Consider the following 21,101-nt stretch of genomic DNA (forward strand, 5'->3'; position numbering starts at 1 on the left):
GAACCACTGGAAAAGTTCTGAATTCAAAACTTTCAGACAGCAAAGGAGAAATTTGGGAAATTTAGGAATGAAAAAAAGAGCAATTTTTATCAATATGTGGTATTGAATAGGGAAAGATAGTGAAAAAGGAAAACTGAAGGAAATCATTATCCATATGCAACTTTATGTCACAGAAATTGGAAACAATAGAAGGAACTTCAGTAGATAATACAAAAGCAGAAATTTTGCCTAATGCACATCTCAGCTAGGCTTTGCAGCTTTCAAGGTACAGAAAAGTGCCAGCTATTTAAAAACAGAGAAAGGTATTTATCTACCCCTCATCTCTCTGCTTCCCAGTCAAAGCCAACTTGACTAAATACAGCATCAGTTCAAGCTAAATCTAGTATTAAAGACATGCTCATAACTACACCCTTCAGGCACTGCATTACACCCACGTAACTTCTGGAGCATCCACAAATCAGTGAGGATACTGCTGCAAGGGACTGATCCCTTTGCAATACCCCAACCTCTCTAAGACAAAAAAAATCAACTTTTTACATCTTCTGTATTTCTTACCTTTGAAATAAAAATATTCAAAAGTCTAAGATGAGCCAATAATTAATGTACTAAACACTTAGCCTAACCTAAAACTAAGAAGAGCAACTTAGTGAATCCAAGGATTCAGCAGAAGAACTCAGACTTAACTGGAAAATTACTTAAAAGTAACAGCAAAAAACCCCTTAGCTTGTCGAAGCTGAAAGCTGTAACTGCCCTTTTATCATTAATGCAGGACTGCCCAAGGCCATGCCTTGCTCAGGTGCACTGAGCCACCGTGTGTGGGTGACACTGGAGAGGGTGGCTGGAAAGCCTTTCTGCAGCAGGGGCTGCAGTTACAGGGACAGCAGGTGAACAGCTTGTTCAGCTCAATTCTGTTTTCCATGGGCTGCTGAAGTGACCTTGGCACAGCAAGCACTATTTCCACAAAGACCAAGTCCCCTCACACACACCATGGTGTCTATAGCCAAAACCAGACTGCCAGGCTCCACCTTTTCCTTCCCCAAGGCCTCAGGCAGGTGGGATTGAATCCAACCTCTGTGAGTAGTGCTGCAGGTGCAACTCACCTTGTACAAACATTTAACAAAGAACACATTAAACCAGTACAAGAGGGAAGTTAAGTATTCTCTGAACAAGTTAAGTATTGTCAGAACACTTAAAATACCAGCCTAAAACACCATTATATCGCCAGCTGCATTGCTGCCACCAGGAGAAAACTAAATATTGAAATAAGGAGAGCAGCACACATTCACGTGTGGGGGATCCATCTCAGACTGGTCTATTTCAGCCGACACAAACACTTGGAGCATTGTAGGGGCAAACAAATGGGCAGGGTGGGCTGCTGAGAGCAGGGAGCTGAGGTGACACAGAGGCTGCAGAAGAGCTGCTCCTGATGAGGGAATGCTGCTCCTGATTAGGGAATGCTGCTGCTGATTAGGGAATGCTGCTGCTGATTAGGGAATGCTGCTGCTCCTGATGAGGGAATGCTGCTGCTGCTGCTAAGGGAATGCTGCTGCTGATGAGGGAATGCTGCTGCTGCTAAGGGAATGCTGCTGCTGATGAGGGAATGCTGCTGCTGCTGATGAGGGAATGCTGCTCCTGATTAGGGAATGCTGCTGCTGCTGATTAGGGAATGCTGCTCCTGATTAGGGAATGCTGCTGCTGCTAAGGGAATGCTGCTCCTGATGAGGGAATGTTGCTGCTGATGAGGGAATGCTGCTGCTGCTGCTAAGGGAATGCTGCTGCTGATGAGGGAATGCTGCTGCTGCTGCTAAGGGAATGCTGCTGCTGATGAGGGAATGCTGCTCCCGATTAGGGAATGCTGCTGCTGCTGCTAAGGGAATGCTGCTGCTGATGAGGGAATGCTGCTCCCGATTAGGGAATGCTGCTGCTGCTGCTAAGGGAATGCTGCTGCTGATGAGGGAATGCTGCTGCTGCTGAGGGAATGCTGCTGCTGATGAGGGAATGCTGCTCCTGATGAGGGAATGCTGCTGCTGCTGAGGGAATGCTGTTCCTGATGAGGGAATGCTGCTGCTGCTAAGGGAATGCTGCTGCTGAGCACCCCTCCCGCACACCCTGGGGGTGGAAAGGGCTTGTCCCTACCTCTGGCAGCACAGTGGAGTGGAGCTCTGGCTGACAGGAGCTTGTACTCCTCCCAGACCCTTGTGTCATCCATGCCCTCCTGCAGTGGCATCTTAGAAATCACTGCTTGATTTTTCATTCATTAAATTAACCACGTAACTCCACAGGGACCGATGTACTCACAGAAAGGACTATCACACACACCAAAACATACATACACTCTCCAATAAAGTAACATAATTATTTTAAATAAAATTCCAGTTCTTTGGGCTTCAAAAGCAATGACACCCACCCGCCTCCCCCCAGAAATGACTGTGAATCAGCCAAAAAGCACTAACTTACTTTGTTCCAAGAAAGCAGGTGTAGTTTTGATAGATACATAACTGAAGTTTGCACGAAACATTAGCACAAAGCATTTTTAGGTTTATTTAAATAAAAATTATAATTTATACAAGACTTTTTAAACAAACAAGATTTTCTTAAAAAATGTACAGGGCAAATAATTTCATTATTTCAATTATTCATACAGTATAAGTCTTCTGTCGAACAAAAGTTACACTGATAATGAATTATTTACAATTTCAAAATATAGACTCAAACTTCAGACATAAAAATTTTAACATCCATTATATTTCAATGATTAGTAGAAATTAAACATCTGCCAAAATGTACAGAGTTCAATAAAAACTACCAATGTTTTCAAACAGGTTTAAGTAGCCAAAAATCAGGTACATCCTTTCATCTCTTCACAGTTGGGTAAAATTCCTTTTCTCTTTGTCTGCAGAACGAGGGTAGAGTTTTGCTGCTGGCATCCTGTGTGATGTTGCTACTAATAAATAGCTTGTTTCATTCAATCTTGCCTCAAAAAAGCTACAGTGCACAGAAAGGCATGATTTCATATTTCAGCTTGTTTTGCTTTTGAATTTAAATGGTCAGTGATAAAGAATTAGTCAGTTTTCATCTCCCTTTTTTATTGTCTTTAAAAGGGACTCAAACTAACCAATGAACTTCTAAAGAAGTTAAATCCAATTACACGTGAATGATCCAGACATCCACAGACATGAACAGAATTGCAAATATAAACAGCAATCAGACAGACAGAATGACAAGAACATCACTTTCAGCTATTTAAAGCACTTTACATTAAGTGTTCCGACCCAGCCTGCTTCTGAAGTGCACCAGGCTGTACTGCAAAACTAAGGAGGAAGATTGGAATTTAAGGTGGGAGTTTCAGTGTGATCACACAAGTCCAGGATACATTCACTCACTGCCCATCCCCTCCTGCCCTCCAGAGGGTGCAGCGGGAGAGTAAAGCCCGAGTGAACACCCAGAGGTCACCTCCAGTCTCTGAAGTCAGGGACACCACGGGAGGAGCAGCTGTGCAGCAGGGAAACCGGATAACCCAATGTAAAGTGAAATTTGCAAAGTATGTACACAGATGTCTGTCAATTATATTACAACTCTATTTTAAAAAAAGCCTAAACAAAGAAATCCAGTCTGTTTTCTCTATACTAGAACCAATGTTGCATTGCAGTTTGCACTAGGTTTGCTGCTTTAAGGATTGCTAACTTTTAAGTTCACACTGTTAAAGCGTGGATTCATTTCAAACCTCAGCACATTAGATTTCGTAAGACATTTCTAATTTCTCCATTCAGAAAATAAATTTTAAGAGTATATTGTACACATGAGGCATTTCAGTCTGGGAAAAGGATAATGCTATCTTTTCTCCCTCTGGGAAGCCTAGGTGTGGTTAATTGTCCTGGCACCAGCAGTACAGATCCTTTAGCTCCTCCAGGAACCAGAATCTAGGACAACCCTGTACACGAGGGTCACCAGTGAAGGGTGGAAGGGGAGGAGGTAATAAGTGCAAGTCAACTGATTTCCTACTGAAACTGCTGTTATGATCAGAGTGAAGGTATAAATTACACTTGAAAAATGATACAAAAATAAGAAAAAGAGCATGCTCTCTGTAAAAAATATAGTTTTCTGTTTCTTCAAAAAAAAAAGATAACCTTAAAACACATCCAAGGGATTTTCTTCTTAAGACAAAATGAATGAATCTGATTAAGATTTATATAACATTAAGCTATTTTAATGCCTATTTTTTAGCTGCACTTGCTTTTCAAGGAAGATTCTAGAAAGAAAAGCCAAATTATAACATGTAGCAATTACAAAAAACATATTAACTGATTTTAAAGTAGTTTTGATGAGAAAGATTTAAGATCAATAATTTTTTCTTAAACATATAACCCGAATATGTAAAGTTATGAAACCATAAACTGTCAAGCTACATCCACTTTAAACGGTAGCAAAATGGAATTCCCACCAGTTCACTTGTATTTGAAGTTTCCAGGCCCTGAGTTACAGCTTACCAAAGGTGGTCTTAGAAATGCACCCATTTTTCAGGTCATGTACAGACATGTTCCAGTGCTACTCTAAAGTGAGAACTTGAAAATTGCATTTTAATCATTACAGTGGTTTCCTCCCCTGTTCTTGCTTACATTTCCACCCAGGGCATAACCCATCAGTGTTTCACTTTACAATACTCAAACAAATTATGATATTCAACACAATTGCTTCACATAAAATTTGTATTAAGTTCTCATATCCTACCTTTTCATGGCCAGACTAAAATAAGGTTTGTAGAGTTTGACCTCCACCTTCTTCATTCCTCCTGTACTTATTGACACACTTCAAGTTAAAACTGTGCTAAGAGTTAAACACCCTTTGGTGTTTGCTACCCCTCTCCCTCCTTCATTTTACCCCTTTCCTTACAAAGAAAGGAAATTCCTGTTAAAAAAAAACAGAGAAAAAAATCCATGAAATTAAATCTCATTTTACATAAGAATTTGCATCTCCATTGCTTTTTTTTAGGGCCATTCATATAATGTCTGGAGACATCTATACTGCTCAACTCAAAAGACATAGCAAAGGAAAAGACACTCAGGAAGGCTTGGCATAACTCCTACTGTGCTTTCATGAAAATGCAAATAAAACTCTAAACCTCTCAGATGGGTGCTATTATATAGAGTATAAAAGCTCTCTAATATTGAAGACAAAGGTCAATATGTGCTTTGCTGCTAGACAGGCCTGAGAGAGTTTAGAGGAGTGCAGCCTTCCTGTTTTACCTGGCAGTTGGGTTTAATTGTTATTAAAATTTAGTTCTGCAAGGGGGAAGACAGAAGCACACCAACGCTCCTCAAATTATGCTTTGAGAGAACTGGTGCTTTCAGTTGCTATATTATAGCATAATTTTATCACAAGGTAACTCAAGAAAAGAGCCAAATTAAAAAAGATCACATCTGAGTTTAGTTTAATCATTCCCACCTCAACACAAAAAGCCTTCAAGTCTTTAATGCATTACATACAAACGCCTTGTACATGCAACATGTACAACAGCTGAGCCCTTCTAGGACAAGTACCTATAGAAATATAATTATAAGATGCCTAACATTTTAGGAACAACATTTTGGTGCCCTCTTTTATAAAAAGTATCTGCCTGCCTTCCATCCTCTTGCTTTGGTTAATGAGGAAAGGAAGATATAGTTACAAACTTTCTCCTCCGATTCACTGTACAAGTAATTTAAACATCTCTGTGCAGGAAAAATTGAAGTTAACCAAACCAGTAAAACATCCTTCTGCAACGCAAAAATTAGCAAGGAGGAGTTATTTTAAATGCAGTTTTACATATGGAAATACTAAGAAGCTAATACTTCCTTGGTGTTGCCATCAGTTTTAATAAAGGACCCAATTAAAAACTCCAAGCTGAAGAAGGTGACTTCAGGCTGCTGCAGTCATCATTCTCACATCTCAGGGAAAAACAACTAAGATAAAGGGACAAATGAATCCCTAGTGACATCAGTGGAGATAAAGGGATCAATCTGTTCTATAGTCAGGTCTCCAAGCATCTTCCCAGCTTTTAATGTCAGTAAATAAACATTAAAAGTGCTTAATGTGCAAGGCTAATAGTGATGATAGCACTTTCACTGTTTTCATTTGGTTTTTTTGTCTTTTTTTACAAAAACCTTAAAAACAAACATGAAGGCATATATAAAATACACTTGGTTTATGTAACAGATAGAATATAAACCACCAGACAAGAAAAATTATTGCAAAATAGATGAGGATGTTCATTTTTTCACTACCAAGTCATACAAGAAGGAAGTTTCCTTTAGTTCTTCCAAGATAAGACACTAGCTTTCAGTGCTGGATGATGCAGACGTTATTTTCATGTATTGGCTGAAAATTGCCTCAAAAGCTTCATCTCTGTGTACCATGGCACCAAACACCAAAGGCTAAATGACAGAAAAAAACACATCATGTCAGTCCACAAAGAAAAATAATTTCCTCTAGGTGTATTTTCGTCAAGTCACTAGGAACAGATCAATTGTGGTAGAAATGCATTGATAAAGACAAAATAATCCTTTTCTCTATTAAATCCTTGACCACGTGGCATATTTTCTAATATTTTTCATTTCCTTAAAAACTTCATCTGAGGGTCAGGCCCTCCCACCTCAAAGCCTCCCCCCCATGGATACTCTCAAGCCAACAGCTTTTTGTTTCAGACTGCATAGCAGACTGCATGCTCCTGATGGAGGGTGCTGGGGAAAAGCTTTCTGAAGTGTTAGAGTAAAACACTCCAGATGCGCTAGACCAAGCTGAATATTTAATTCATTAAAATTCTGAAGACAAACATACTGAATAATACACAAGTGAATTTTTTTAAAAAGAAAAAAAGCCAGCCACTGGCATAAGGGGATAAAAAAGCCTTTATGCTGGTGCTAACCAGGGGAGGAAAAGAAGGTAAGAAATCCAACACAGCAAAGTACAGATACAGCCAGCTACTTACTTTCTGTGTAGATGGTGTTGATACAGCAATACCCATCCCTGATCCCGGGAGAACAGAGAGCACTTTATACTAAAAAAAGCAAAAAAAAAGCCACACACAAAGACATAAGATACCTTCTGTACTGAACAACTGCAAAAGATGCTGCAGAGGTTACACAATCCATCACTGGCCTGTCCTGCCAGCCACGACTAAGAGACCTCTAGTAAAAGCAGGATGAAGGCAGCTGCCATTCTCTGGAGTCTGATTCTCCTGGACTTGCTGGTGCAGCCTCAGCTGGACAGCCAGGACCCTTCTCTCCCCTTCCTGCCAGGAGCTGCAGGAAGCAGCCCCAGCCCGGGCACACAGGCAGGGCACTGAGAGATGGGGCTGGGTGAGCACCACCCACTGCTACAGCTGACACCCACCCACTCCTTGGAGGAACAGCAAGCAGACCAGAAAAAGCTTCTTTTTCAAAATTAGATAGAAAACAGGGTATCACAGAGCCACAGCATCATTAAGGTTGAAGAAGAGCTCCCACCTGTGACTGAACACCTCCATGCCACCTAAACCATAGCACCCAGTGGCACACACATGGATTGCTTGCTTGTTTTTTTACAAAGTCCATAAAGATAAGGAATACAGTTGGCTGAACTCAGAAGTATGCACAGGGAGAAAGTGACATTCAAGTCAGACCTGGGTTTCCCACCTCCAAATAAAACCACAGTACTTTTTTATGCTTGACTGCATGATCTCTGTCTCATTAAAAACACTACAAAGATGCAAAACAAACTTTATGGCAGTAAAGGCCTACTGAACAACAAAGTAAGTTGAAGCACGATGTTTGAAAGCCATTAATATGAATTATTAATTCCAGTAGGAATGTTCAATTTGAGCATAAGCTGTCTGCTTTATAGACATGTCAAAGAAATAGAAAAAATTAATTTGAAAATCTGGAGGTACTTATGCAGTAATAGACACCAGGCTGAGGTGCTTCTTTGCTCAACATGATTTAATCTGTTGTAAGGATGCAGCAGAAAGCAAGGGTGTCTGTGTTCAAGATAGAGATAAGTTCAGAAAGGGTAACAAAAAGTGATGTTAAAGGACACAGAGAGTGGTGCAAGGCACCAGTGAAGCCATTAGTAACCACAGGCTGATAAACCTCAACCAGAGGAAGGACAACATTGCCTTTGCACTGCTTCCAACCTTCCACTTCTTGCCTCTGTTACTGATGGGTCCCAACTAGATGAAACTCCAGCCCATCCCAGGCTGGCTATTCTAATGATCTAAAAATTTATATCATTATTTATCAATTCATCAATTTATTGTAATGATCTACATTTCTCCACTGATAACAATCCTGCCTCCCTCTAAGGCACCTACTTTTAAGATGGTGCATCTATCCATATTCATACCCAAACTGAAGTTAGTAATACACAGTTCCTGTTACCAATAGATCTTCTTAAGGCCTACACAGCTCTGGTCAACACTGGAGCTAGTAAACGACATGACTTAAATTTTAAAAAAATGCAGGAGTGTAAGGGTTTAGTAAACTAGTTTATCTTCATGCTCATAGCAAGATTGCTTGTGCTGAGTCTGAAAAAGCAGTTCTGTGAAATATTCATAATCAAAGAATTACATTCCACTTATACAAATTATCAGTGGCATGCTTTTCCAAAATAACAAAAGCACAAATACAAAACATGATTGGCTGAACAGAAAACCAGTCTTCTCCCCTGTTTCCAGCACCAACCAGACATACCTTCTGGATATCTGTTATGTCCGACAGCTTTATAACTTTATTTCTTTTTGATGAGCCGGATTTTGAGCTTTCAAAGCACAAGTAACTGAAAACAAGAAAAGAAAGTGTTCATTTTGATAGAGTGTTTTAAAATAAATTTCTCAAATATCTTCTTGTCTCTTCTGAAGTTTGAAATCTCACAAGTTAAAATAACTTTCAAAATAAAAAAAGACATTCAGTCTAGTTACGGTTTCTAATTTAGCACAAACATTTATAAATTCTAGCAGCTGGCTGGTGTGTCTGAAAGCCCAGAACATACAGTATGCATACACACAAGAATTCTTGTATTTATATCACTGCACTGAATGGTTAAACCTGACAAGCATTTTAAAGACACACAAGGGACATATATCCTTAAACAGTTGAAATACCAAATGTCAAAAGGCTTATATGTCTTTCACCATCCTAAAAGAAGATTAATGAGAAACACTGTGTTAGTTTCATGTTATTGTGCTGCAGACAAAAGCTCAGATTTCTAAACACTGGAGAGCAGCTTCCATCACTAGGTGACACTGCATACAGATGAGCTTTACTTCCTTTCATTACACTCCAAAGGAATTTCAGTGCACGACCCAAACAGTAATGACCATAGCTATTCAGTCCTGGGAGGCTGGGAGGTAAGCAAGGAAATTTTAAAAAACAACCACTCACCCATAAAAATTTGAATCCAAGGCTTATTTTTCAATTTTCTTTTTTGTTGCTGTTATTTCAAGGAAGCCACACATTCAGCTTGCTTGAAACAAAGCCCAAACTAAGAATATTTGTCAAATAGCTGTTGAGCACAATTTTCAAAGTTCGCTTAGGTTTTAGGTTTCTATTCTATTATCTATACAGTTAGTATGTTATCCACATCAAGAACTGCAGCTTCTAACAGCTGTCTGTACAGAGCTACTTTGCATTCCTATGCAAGCCTTTCCAAGGCAAAATCTCATCTGTTAAGCACAGCCACACAGCAGGCTCAGCTCTCCCTCTCCTGTGATACTGCCTTGAGGTTGCAAAGCACCTTGAAAAGGCATTTTTGTTTCAAAACACCATTAAAGGACCTTTTTTTGATTCAAACACTTTAATGTCTTGAATTTGCCTCCTAAGAAAGGTGTGGAGTGCAATGACTCACTTTTCTGTGACATAGAGAACTCCATTCCTGATGTAGTCTGTGGGCATCTTCCGATCTCTGTTGATCAAGCAACAGCGCCAGCCATTTTCACACACTGAAAAAGGCATAACAAGAAACCTGACTTAAAGAAAAAGAGAGAGACTGGCACTATCCCCAACAGACTCCTTATACAATAGAAAACACTGAATATTAAATTTTAGTGCTTAGAAAGAAAAGCCTAAATCAGGTGTTCCAGACACCATAACATCTGTTTTAACACTTATTTTGAAAAAAAAAAAAAAGAAAATAAAACCACCCACAGAATTATTCCCTTTAACTTGACTACTGGATTTGCATAACCATAAAAGGAACACCAGGCTGTGCACTCTTTCCAAGAGCTGCAAGGGTATGGAATGAAAGAGACCACCTCCATTTATCCTAATTTAAAGCAAGACCTTTAAATCAAAAGCTTACACCTACACAATGCACAGAAAAGGAATTCAATTTTAAATTATCCTTGGCTTTTTATGAAATATTCTACTAATGTAGCCTTGCTGTGGCATCATACCTGGCAAAGGGCGTTCATTCTCTGGCAGGTTAAAAACTTCATGGAAATTTCCTCTCTTGGTGGTATGAAAGCGACTTGTGTCTTCATCTTTGCTTATTCCAGTGGGGGCACTTGAGCCCACGTAACTCCTGGCAGTTGCTGTTTGAAGCTGCAGGAAAAGAAACATGACTCCAAAATCTGAGCAGCAACATTTAAGCTACACTCTCAAAAATAATTTAGCTAACTACTCTTTCTAAAAAAAAAAAAAAAAAAAAAAATCTATAATGCAACAATTTGCATTAACTACTTCCATAAATTAACTTCAGATTAGTGCACTGGGCTGCTGCTAGAGCACAAGCCTCTAACATGGTACCTGAACATAACCTTTCAAAGTGCTGCCCTTTGATGGACACACTTTGCTGGGGAGAAGCACATGGTGCTAAATGCACCTATCTTAAAATACCATTTTTTTACAGTAAATGCTATGTCTCATTAGATACAGCTAAGTCACTGCAAACAGCTCCAACGATTGTAACTAGTGGGATTACTAACAGACAATATCTTATCAGTACTTGGCTTGTTTTCAAGAGATCAACAAAGTATTACTGCACAAAAGGAGTTAGAAAGAAAAAAGAGAGAAAAAAAAGCCACAGAGAACTGAATAAGCTCAATATGAATACAAATGCTGGAAATGAAAGGAAGTTTTCCACACTATGATCCATACCTTTTCATGCCCTGACAGCTAGCAGGAAAAGAAACAAACAACACAAATGTGACAGTGACAAAAGAAAAAAAGTGAAATCTATTTAACAGTATAATACACAGAATAAAACATGAACTGAGTGGCACTGCAAGATTTTGCTCACAAACCAAGAGACTACACACAATGAATGCAATTAAAAATGAGTTACGAGTGGTTAGAGCACACCAGTTCAATTTATTCAGGTTGCATTAGAAGCAGTGATCTTTTCTGTGCTTTGAAGATGCACTGAATTTTTAGAGTGTTGACACATAAAACAAAATCTGAATGGCTGTTGGCATCCTTGGGAAGGAAAAAAGGTAGTATGGAGCTCCTAAAACCATAGTACTTGAGTAAAATCTACTTTTAAAAAGAGATTAAAAGTCACTGGAGACTGCTCTGGCAACAAGCCCTGCTCCTGGAAGGACAGCAGGCACTTTCTTTTGGACAGCTCTTCCATTTTCATCTTGGTGGGGCACCACATGATTCCAGAGCTGGCACCAGCAGCTCTGCTCTGAGCCCTCCCATGCACATGCAGTTAAACAAGTGGCAAACTGACAGCATGCCAGCCCAGGACTGAGCTCTTCTTCTGTACAGCCCAGTGCTGCTGAAGGCCAGGCAGCTTTCAGCTGCTTTTCTGCTACTCTGCACCAAATTGGCAGCACTCAACACCTCACAGGATTTACACACTAAGGAAACAAATCCAAAGCAAATGGAAACTTGTGAACTGCAATTGCTAACCAGAAACCAGACTGACAAAACAGGCACAGCAGAGGCCATCTGCCATCAGCCTTTTTAGGGTACCTGTAAGACAATGATGCCTCAGGGGGAAAAAATAAAGTTAACATGGAAAGCAAATGGCTGACGGTAATTAATAATACTTCTGAGGTGCTGAGTCCCTGGAAGCAAGGAAAATAACAGCTTCTTCAACAATATGTGTGCAACTAAAGATGAAAAGAATTTTCTGAAGACCTTCTTAGACAAGCTATTTGGCTGCACATGTACACAACCAGGTGAAGCACCATGGCCCAAAATATAAAAATGATCAAACCAAGAAGTTTAATACTCTTTGTGCTGGTATAAGGACTATTTCTGCTCTCTGCTACACTGCTTCCTACCTACCTGCTACATAAAGAGATTTAAAAAATTGAGTTTAAACTTCAGTACCATTACCCATCTGGTGGCTGAAAACATGAGTAGTTCTGCCCTTACTTCTAGTCCTGCCTAACACATGCAAATGTTTCCTCTTACCACTCAGGCTTGAGACAACCAATGGTCAATTACTGAGAGAAAAGTATTTCCATAAGCCTTAAGCCTTAAATCTAACTGGAAGTGATTTGATTTGTAATGCTAGGAGAGTCCTGATTGTCTAAAAACGTCACCAACAACCTGGAGGTATTCCTTTTCACTTGATCTGCCATCAGCTTTTGACATACCACCTTGACCCATCAGATACTGCTGTCAGGACTGCTCTCTAAGGACACAAGGTCAGAGTGCTGGAAAAGGCAATTAATATTGCATTGTGTCTGAGTTTACTCTGCCTTGCACACTGTTGAATAATAAGAAGCCAAAGCAAATGCACACATGCTGGCACTACATGTTTTGGGCTCTGCCTTTCCTATGAAAAAAAATTTAAAACTCTCTTTGGTTTTTACCTTTTAGTACAAAAAAACATTTTTCATACTATGAGGTTTGCAGAAATCTCTCAAGGAGTAAGAAAGTCTCTCTAAAATTACTGAGATGAAGTTAATGTTTTCAAAGGCATTTGGAAGCAGGTAATGCAGTCCTGCACATCCTTTCCAGGAAGACAAGCCAAGACCACTGAGCCAGACCTGGCAGTACAAAACCCTATCTCTACTTGCAAAACTAAAGCCATGAAGAAAAGCCAAAAGTAGTCATTACTCTCTAAGTTTATGGACTCAAGTTCAACAATTCAGAATCTTTCCACCTCTGAGGCAGATTAGAGAGACCCAGCAACATGATGTCACAACTACCACAGTATGTGAAAGATAACCTGGTAAGAGTGAGAAGCAGAGAAGCTTTCAAAATTATCTTCTGCAAGCAAGAGAAATACAGGCCATGGATAGCTTCATCCAAGTGCTTATTTACCCCTCTCATCCCTTGGAAAACAGGAACAGGAGACTCACTTTCTGTAAGAAACTGTCCTTGTCCACTTCCTTCTGAAATATTCAATTGTGCTGCAGTTATTTATTTTACCCTCTGCTCCACCACCCCCCAAGCCCCAGACTTCCTCTTAATAACTGAGGGTTAATATCTTATCCCTTTTACTCTCCAGTTGTATACCCAGGCTGAATTACTGCTCAGTACTGTGCACTTCAGACAGTACTCAGAAACTCCATGAATGCAATTAGATACTGTGCTAAGAGGCATTCAGCAAATGCTAAAATGGCATTAGACTCAAGGTTTACTATATCTATTTTAATTTTTAAACTAACAAACATTGACAAATCCCGGAATATGGAAAACCCTGACTCAGTTACCATGTCAGGCCCCAAAAGAATGTACCAAGATGCACAAAGCACAGTACTTAGTGATTTAACTATGACATTTAAAAAAAAAGAAAATGTACTGCTGGAGTACAACACGAAGTAATTTATCACCACTATGCTGAAAGGTCACCTGATACAAATAACCATGAGACATCATATCTAAATATGTAAACTACCTTACTACCTTTGTAAGTGATTATCCCATTAGAAAGCTGGATATTATACTCAAGCCTTTATCTGTTTTTTTAACTGCACTTCAATTTAAGTAAGTATGTAAATTTCCACTGAAAAAGGATGTCTAAGAATAGAGGAAGTGGATACAAAAATACTGTATTTGACAACAGAATTACACAGAATGTAGATTAAAGAAATTGGTATGAATATGGATGGTGTTATATTTGTGTGTTCAGCTTCATGATTCACAGTATCTCTATACATACATACACATTTTTGATAACTGATTCCTTTCATACAAGAAAAAGAATTCATAGAAGAACTGTAAATCTTAAAAATAATAAAAAAGGGATATTACTATCAACTAACATTGATTGTAAGGATTTAATTAACCTTCCCTTTAATGTGCTCTAGTCACTGGAGAAAAGGAAAAGGGAGAAAGGGATCTGATTTTCAGAGGCTGAGAACACAGGGACAAAAAGATTCATTACCCTTACCCGTCTCGACACTGTAGCATTAGATCTTTCTTTGAGCTGAGGATCTGTCAGGAGGCTTATCCAGATGATATAAGGAGTATCATACTTAGCTCTTAGTCTGGGGCATCGTTTGAAGATAAAATCAATAAGGAAAAACTTGACTCCAGCATAGAGTCCTGAAGAAAAAGGTCACTTCAATTTGAATGCTGAAGAGGCATTAAGAACATCACTGTTTTGATCATATTTTCAAAAGTTCACAAATGAAACAGAATTCTGTATATTTAGTCACAGTGTTAAAACCATTCTCCTAGGTTTACTATTTTGTTATTCTTCTTGCAACACCAGAAAATGATTTTTCTTTCCTTCCCATCCCCAGTTCTTTTAAACATTTACATATTCACTATAATGCAGAAGAACATTTGAATAATTCAAACATATGTTCCTTATTACCAGAAGCATTCTGAAAACATTATATACTACCAAAACAAAAAACACACCAGAGCATTCAACTATGCAGCTCCTGCAAGAATTTTAATGGCAACAGAGGGCTCTCATGTACTACATAAACCTCCACCTTCCAGTCCCAACTCTTATCTTATACAAGTTATTTCCTTGCATTCTGCCATTCAATATGGCCTTAAAATACTCTCTCAAAACTTAACTGAGTGCAATTCAGATCTCCTAAAAGTCAAAAATTATTCCTCACGCATCTAAATTCAATTGCTGTGTCAAGTGAACCTACATTTATGTTCATGCTAACTAAATGTAATACTAATTTGATTACATCATTAGTTTAATGAGAAAAAATTAGAATTCTTCGTTCACAGTACATGGCTTCATACCTTAGCCAAGAGTCTCATGATGTAGTGAGAACCCTTTTCTCAATTCCCAGCTGAGACTGAGTGTCTGTAACAGACCAGCTGCAGTCTGTTTGTTTTGTCCAGCCCATCCTCCAAGTTCTACCAGAAAGGTAAAACTATTACTTTTATTTTTTTCCTACACTGTCATTTTCATGCCTCCTGTGCCATGCCACATATTTCATCTACAAGGATGTATGAGCAAAAAACCCTCAACATACAGGATTTTCCAGAAGCCTTGGAGCTGACAGTCTGAGGAGTTCTGCTAACAGCTCATCATAGACTTCTCTTCAAGAAGCAAAAGCATTATCCAGTCTTTTCCTATTATACACTGAGATGGTTTTCAAAATGGTCATGGCAAATGATGCCAAGCACAATGAAAATACTTTAGAACACTGCATGATTTATTAATGCAGGTTTTCTCTCTTAAACTCTAAAATTCTCCCTCTAAAGATCATGTAAGTTTTAACCATTAAATCTAGACCGTAACAGATGAATTATTTATTGTGTTTACCCAATGCAAGCCCAATAATCCTGTAGGGCAAAAAGCAGGATGCAATAAAAGCTGCCCATAGAGCAATGTAGAGCTTCTGTGTTATTTCTGGCTGGACCCACATGAACAAGCTGAAAACAAAAAAAACCCAAAATTTTATTACCAGTGTTACAGATATTGGTCAAGTCTTGTTTTAAAAAGGAAGAAAATATCATATCAGATAACTTACTTTTTAAATTTCTCCAGTATGTCTGCCATCTTGCCAAAAAGGTTCTGCATAAGAAGCAAGAGAATTAAAACCAACTCCTGCATTGTTCTGGGGTTTTTTGTCCACATAATGAAAACAAATAGCTTTCTGACTTTGTTGGTAAGCAATTCCCAGAAGTGACTTTTTTAAAATTAATTTTTAGCCATTTATGCACTTCACAACTGAGTAAATACAGAACAGAATAGCAATACATGATGACTTCCATCTCATTTAACCTTGTTCTGTAACTTGTGATTGATCCTTAGAAGTGAAGAAATTTGATCCCACTGTCATGACTGGAAAGCATTTACATTATTGCAAATATTTTAAATTAAGCTGTCAATCTAAGAGTAAAGAGCTTCTCTTAGTAGGTAACAAAACTGAAGGTCTCTTCAGACATTTTGAGTGCTGAAATTTCAGGAAGTGGTTACTGAGTTCATCAAAAGGACTATTAGCTTCTTGGAAACAGACCATTATCAGGTTTTATAATAAACCATTAGAGACAGCAGATTTCAACTAATTCCAACAAATGGGGAGGCAACTGACCCCTGCTCAGGACTCAGGCCATATTCTCTGACCAATCCTTACCGTCAGAGCACCTGAAAATTTCACCTTCCCAATCAATTTCCCAAGGTGTTCATATAAACAGATGCACCAGGCCCAGCAGAAGGAAGGAGCTGAGCAGCCACAGTCAGCAGGGAAGGTTAAAGCCCCTCTGACAGCAGCACATCACCAAGCAGGGCACAAGGCTGCAGCTCAACTGCCTGCTGCAGTCACTCAGCTGCTACCTCAGCCAGCTCAGGGGGCTGGGAGAAAACCTTCCTTCAGCCTCTCCAGCACCAGCAGATTTCAGGGCTTGGAGGGGGTGGAGTTTTTTAAAACATGCTGTTTTAGAGATGAAGTGCAAACTGCTGAACTAACACAGCTAAACAGACCACAGCCTTCAGCTACATCTTAAAGGAACAGAGTCTCCTACATCAGTTTTATGACTAGCAGATTTGTGGAATGGATCCACACTCCAGAACATTTTGAAGATTCACCACCCAATCTACATTATCAGAAGCTTATATGATATATAAGGTAGAAAACTGTGAGAAGTTGCTTCTGTTCCCCTCCAGAGCTTGCTTGTTTAAAGGTGCAATTTTTTCTGCAGTCAGAGAACCTCAAACCACCATTCTCTGAAGCATCACGGCATTTCAAAAACTCCAGGAATCTTACTGAGATCTCCACTGCTCACAGATAAAGTTCCCTTTGCAAGAGAAGTATTTCTTCTTTAAGCATTTGTTTTCACATGCTGCTGAACAACAGCAACCTCCTTTGACCACCTGGAGCATGAACCCCCTTGTTCCCAAGGAGGCAGCCAGAGAGCAGCACAGTACCTGAGCCTTCTGAGCCACATCCAGAACAAGCTGGAACTTTTCAGACACAGTCAGGTCCTCTTTTGGGTGCTCCTTAAGCAAGAAAGAGACAATCCATTGATTTGCAGCTCAGATAAAATGTATTTTTACAGAACAAGGTGACTCCTCAACATTCTCAGCAATACTCATCTCACTTTTAATTGTCTCTACATTTACCATTTTCCTCTCTCGTTTCACAGCTATTTTTATGTCTTTCAGTGCTGGTTATTTTTAGTTTTCAATGCTCTGGGAGGTTCAGAGGAGACTTTAGCCTTATCTACAACTATCCAAAAGGAGGTTGTAATGAGGTGAGGGGGTCAGTCTTCTCTCCCAGGTAACAAGTGACAGACCAAGAGGAAATGGCCTCAAACTTTGCCAGGGGAGATGTAGATTGGCTATTCAGAAAAAATTTGTTCATTAAAAGGGTTATCAGGCCTTGAAACAGGCTGCCCAGGGATGGGGAGTCACTATCCCTGGAAGTATTTAAATGACACTTAGATCTGTCACTTAGGGATGTGTACCCAGACCCAGTGATGGGGCTGGCAATGCTGAATTAACAGATGGACTTGATGTTCTTAAAGAAAACAGATTGCAAGACTTCTTCAAGATCCCACAGGACCTAATTTGGGCCAAGCTGGCAAATTAAAATTCATTTCAGAAATGCGTTTTAGGTTTGGAATATTTTAGGGTGAAGCACCAAGAGTGCCCTTACTAAAGACTTTTAAATTACAAGAAAAAGAAAAAAAAATTGTGTCTTCACTTGCAGGTTGCTCTTCCTTCCTTTCCAACTACCCACACAAACACAGAGAAAGGTTTAAAGGTGCAATTTTTTCTGCAGGCATACAGGTGAAGCTGATCAAAGACCTACCATCTGTTCAGAAACTTCAGGCACAATGCTCCACTGTATTCTCCAACCCCTAGGAATGATGGAAATATTTAAAGAGAGCAAGAACTCCATCCATCAACATGGCTTATTTGTAAAAGGTTAAAAAGCAGTTTTCTGCAATAAGCACTTATGGCTTAAAAGCAAATAATATAATCCCCAAATTAACAAAGAACCCACAATATAACAGAAGCACAAGTGGCCAACAACAGCCAGCTTTAAAAATATTAGTTAAGTAGATACTAAACAGAATCACTACTTCTGGGTTTTACAATAAAACTTAATGGCGTGCATGGAGTAAAGGATTAGGAATATTTTTCTCTTCTTTTTCCATGTGAAGAAAATTACATCAACTTACTCAGAAGCCTATTTGCTACCAGCAATTTCCAGGGAATCCAATGTCAAACAAAATATCAATTAAGAAGTCAGAAAAGTAGTTTACAACATGAACATTAAGGTCCTCTACACCATTTTAAGGTGCATTAAAAAAAAAAAACAAAAACAAACAAAACAAAACAAAAAAACAAAAACCCCAATCACACAGACTTAATTTTTAGAAGAGATTGACTTTACAACTGGAAGATACTTTGGATAAAATATTTCAAGAGCTATGGAAAAAGGCAAAACTGCCATTTTAGGCCTAGGTGAACATTCTCTGCTGGGAAAAACAGCAAGCTTCAATATTGAAGGTGATGTTCTTCACGTACTCTAAACATTGCAGAATTAGAAATACCAGAATTTCAGTGCTGAGGGATTTGTCTGAGAGCATGCAACACTGTTTATGATAACCCAAGCCACAGGATACAAAGATAATTCCCAATAATAGCAAAAGATTATAGAAACTCAGCAATGACACTTAGGATATTTGAGTTTGAATTTCCCTGTGTTAAATGTAAGAAAAGGTAGCAGTTTATAATTCAGTGCAAGGATAACAAAACATCTTTCAAACAAAGCATTACTTAAGAGAGTAAGCTAATATTTATGCAAATACCTGGCTATGAGGTAATTTAGGGATAACCTCAAAATTGCTAAAAATAAGAACATAGGAATGGCCCAGCCATGCCATACAGCATTGATGTAAATCTGCAGATTAAGAAGAAAAACAAAACAAAGAGAGATACAGATTACAAACTGGGGTACAGTGAGTTACATGAAATACCACTTCCCACTGTGCTCTTGGGTTCAGAACCATGCAATTAATATAAAAAAATTAATAAATTTTAGCCACTCTGTATTTGACAATGGCCCCACACTCAGGAATGCAAAAACTAAGAATGAACCAGATCTCCAGAGATGACACTGAACTAGTTCTCAGCTGCCTCAGAGAGAGCATTGAGTACTATCAACACTATAATTACTTGAAGGGGTAGGAGGAAAAAAAAAAAAAGAGGTAAACCCTCAAGTCTGTGAATCTGCTACGTGACCATGATATGGCCAGCAATGGCACAGAAGCCATGGTATAGAAGTGGAATTACAGCAACTAGCCCCATACTGGGTAACAGGATAAACTCTCATTCTATTATTTCAGGTCAATTAAATCCAAATTCTTACCAAGACTAGAAAGATTGCAGGAAAACAGGTTTTATTTTATGTAAAAAGTACAAACACAAAAAGCTTCAAAAGGTATTCTGTACCCAGCTTCTGAAAACAGACTACAGTCTCTCTGTGAGAGACACTAGGGTTTTTACTGATAACCACAAAGTGAAACCTTGCTCTGGCTCCCAGGTCCCAGAGCTTTCAAAAAAAACCCAGCTAAAGTTTCTTCTTTCAGTTTTTATCTGAAATAGGGGCTTACCAGGTGAGGCAAGAGAAAAATCAGCAGATATGGAGAAGGGACAGACAGAGGGCACTGGGAGGGGAAGGCTCCTTCTCAATATTCATTCAGCTGTGCCATGCAAAATAGCAGAAGGACTATAACTTACAGATAATATTTAACAATAAGGTGTGTGACATTTTCACCACACAGCTATTGCCAAATCATTTGACAGAAATTCATTTCATATAGACTATGACCAAAAGAATTTAGATAATTTAATTAACAATAGGAGGAAGGAAAACAACCAAAACTCCACTAGATACTTATGTCTCTTTGCAGCATCCAAACCTCATTAAGATAGCATAGAAATGCTTGAACTTAGCTCACAGACCTGATGTTTGCACAGTGAATCCTACTGAAATCAAAGCATTTTCCTCTCATCAGTATGATCCTATCAAATGGCAAAGAGCCCTGATGGGGACAATCAAATGTAACCACTCTCAGCATTTCAGCCCTAGACAAGAAGAAACTTTGCAGAGGCTGAAGTAACCATTGAATTACCAGGTCTGGGAGACAAGAAACAAGAAAGGAGTGAACAACACCCAGACAGTTCTAAGTTATTTTAACAATTACAAAGCTAGGCTACAAAAGACCAAGGAAACACAATTTAACTGGTTTTATATATAACAGAAGTGACCACTACTGGTATTTTGTGTCAAATGAAATTACACTTTTTTGATTTGACTTGAACTGTAGCATAACCCCTACTCAGATACGGCAGTTTCAAAGAATTTCAGCAAATAATGTATTTTTTCAAGTTCTTACTACTCCTGGAGGAGTAGGATAACTTACAATAAAGGCAATAGCAGAAGTGTAGATAGAATACCAGTCTAATAAGGCAGAAAGATTCTTCACAAAATTTGTAACAGGTTTGGCACCTCTCTCTAAATGAAGTTGAGAAAAAACACAGTATTAGAATTAGCTGGGAGTGGTTAAATCACTTTTAAATTGCAAGCAATCAAATTAGAAAACTACAGGAATATTCACAACATGTAATGATAAAAAGGCTTATCCAAATGAAAAAAATTAAACTCACCAATGTAACTGAACAATTAAAGAATGCATTTCCAAAAAATGAAGTGTTACCTAAGACAAAGATTATGTCTCAACTCTGAAGTATAGACAAAG

General features: G+C 38.8%; 1 protein-coding gene across 2 annotated transcripts in view; it reads right to left on the reverse strand.

Annotated features, from left to right (window-relative positions):
- Nucleotides 1-2,517: 2,517 nt before the first annotated feature.
- GRAMD4 (GRAM domain containing 4) overlaps nucleotides 2,518-21,101 on the reverse strand; it is a 76,533-nt gene continuing 57,949 nt past the window's right edge. For both annotated transcript variants that reach the window (XM_071423857.1, XM_071423856.1), the window contains exons 8-19: nucleotides 20,766-20,857; nucleotides 19,149-19,240; nucleotides 18,143-18,191; nucleotides 17,257-17,328; nucleotides 15,860-15,903; nucleotides 15,652-15,761; nucleotides 14,302-14,456; nucleotides 10,403-10,550; nucleotides 9,856-9,949; nucleotides 8,703-8,787; nucleotides 6,965-7,033; nucleotides 2,518-6,410 (exon numbers count right to left, since the gene is read on the reverse strand). In XM_071423857.1, the coding sequence (XP_071279958.1) occupies nucleotides 6,309-6,410; nucleotides 6,965-7,033; nucleotides 8,703-8,787; nucleotides 9,856-9,949; nucleotides 10,403-10,550; nucleotides 14,302-14,456; nucleotides 15,652-15,761; nucleotides 15,860-15,903; nucleotides 17,257-17,328; nucleotides 18,143-18,191; nucleotides 19,149-19,240; nucleotides 20,766-20,857 (1,112 nt within the window). In that variant the 3' untranslated portion in view covers nucleotides 2,518-6,308. The remainder of the gene's footprint in view (nucleotides 6,411-6,964; nucleotides 7,034-8,702; nucleotides 8,788-9,855; nucleotides 9,950-10,402; nucleotides 10,551-14,301; nucleotides 14,457-15,651; nucleotides 15,762-15,859; nucleotides 15,904-17,256; nucleotides 17,329-18,142; nucleotides 18,192-19,148; nucleotides 19,241-20,765; nucleotides 20,858-21,101) is intronic.

This window comes from Agelaius tricolor, unplaced genomic scaffold (genome assembly GCF_023055355.1).
Source record: "Agelaius tricolor isolate 1412-34295 unplaced genomic scaffold, bAgeTri1.0.p SCAF_3, whole genome shotgun sequence".
Taxonomy (NCBI): Eukaryota; Metazoa; Chordata; class Aves; order Passeriformes; family Icteridae; genus Agelaius; species Agelaius tricolor.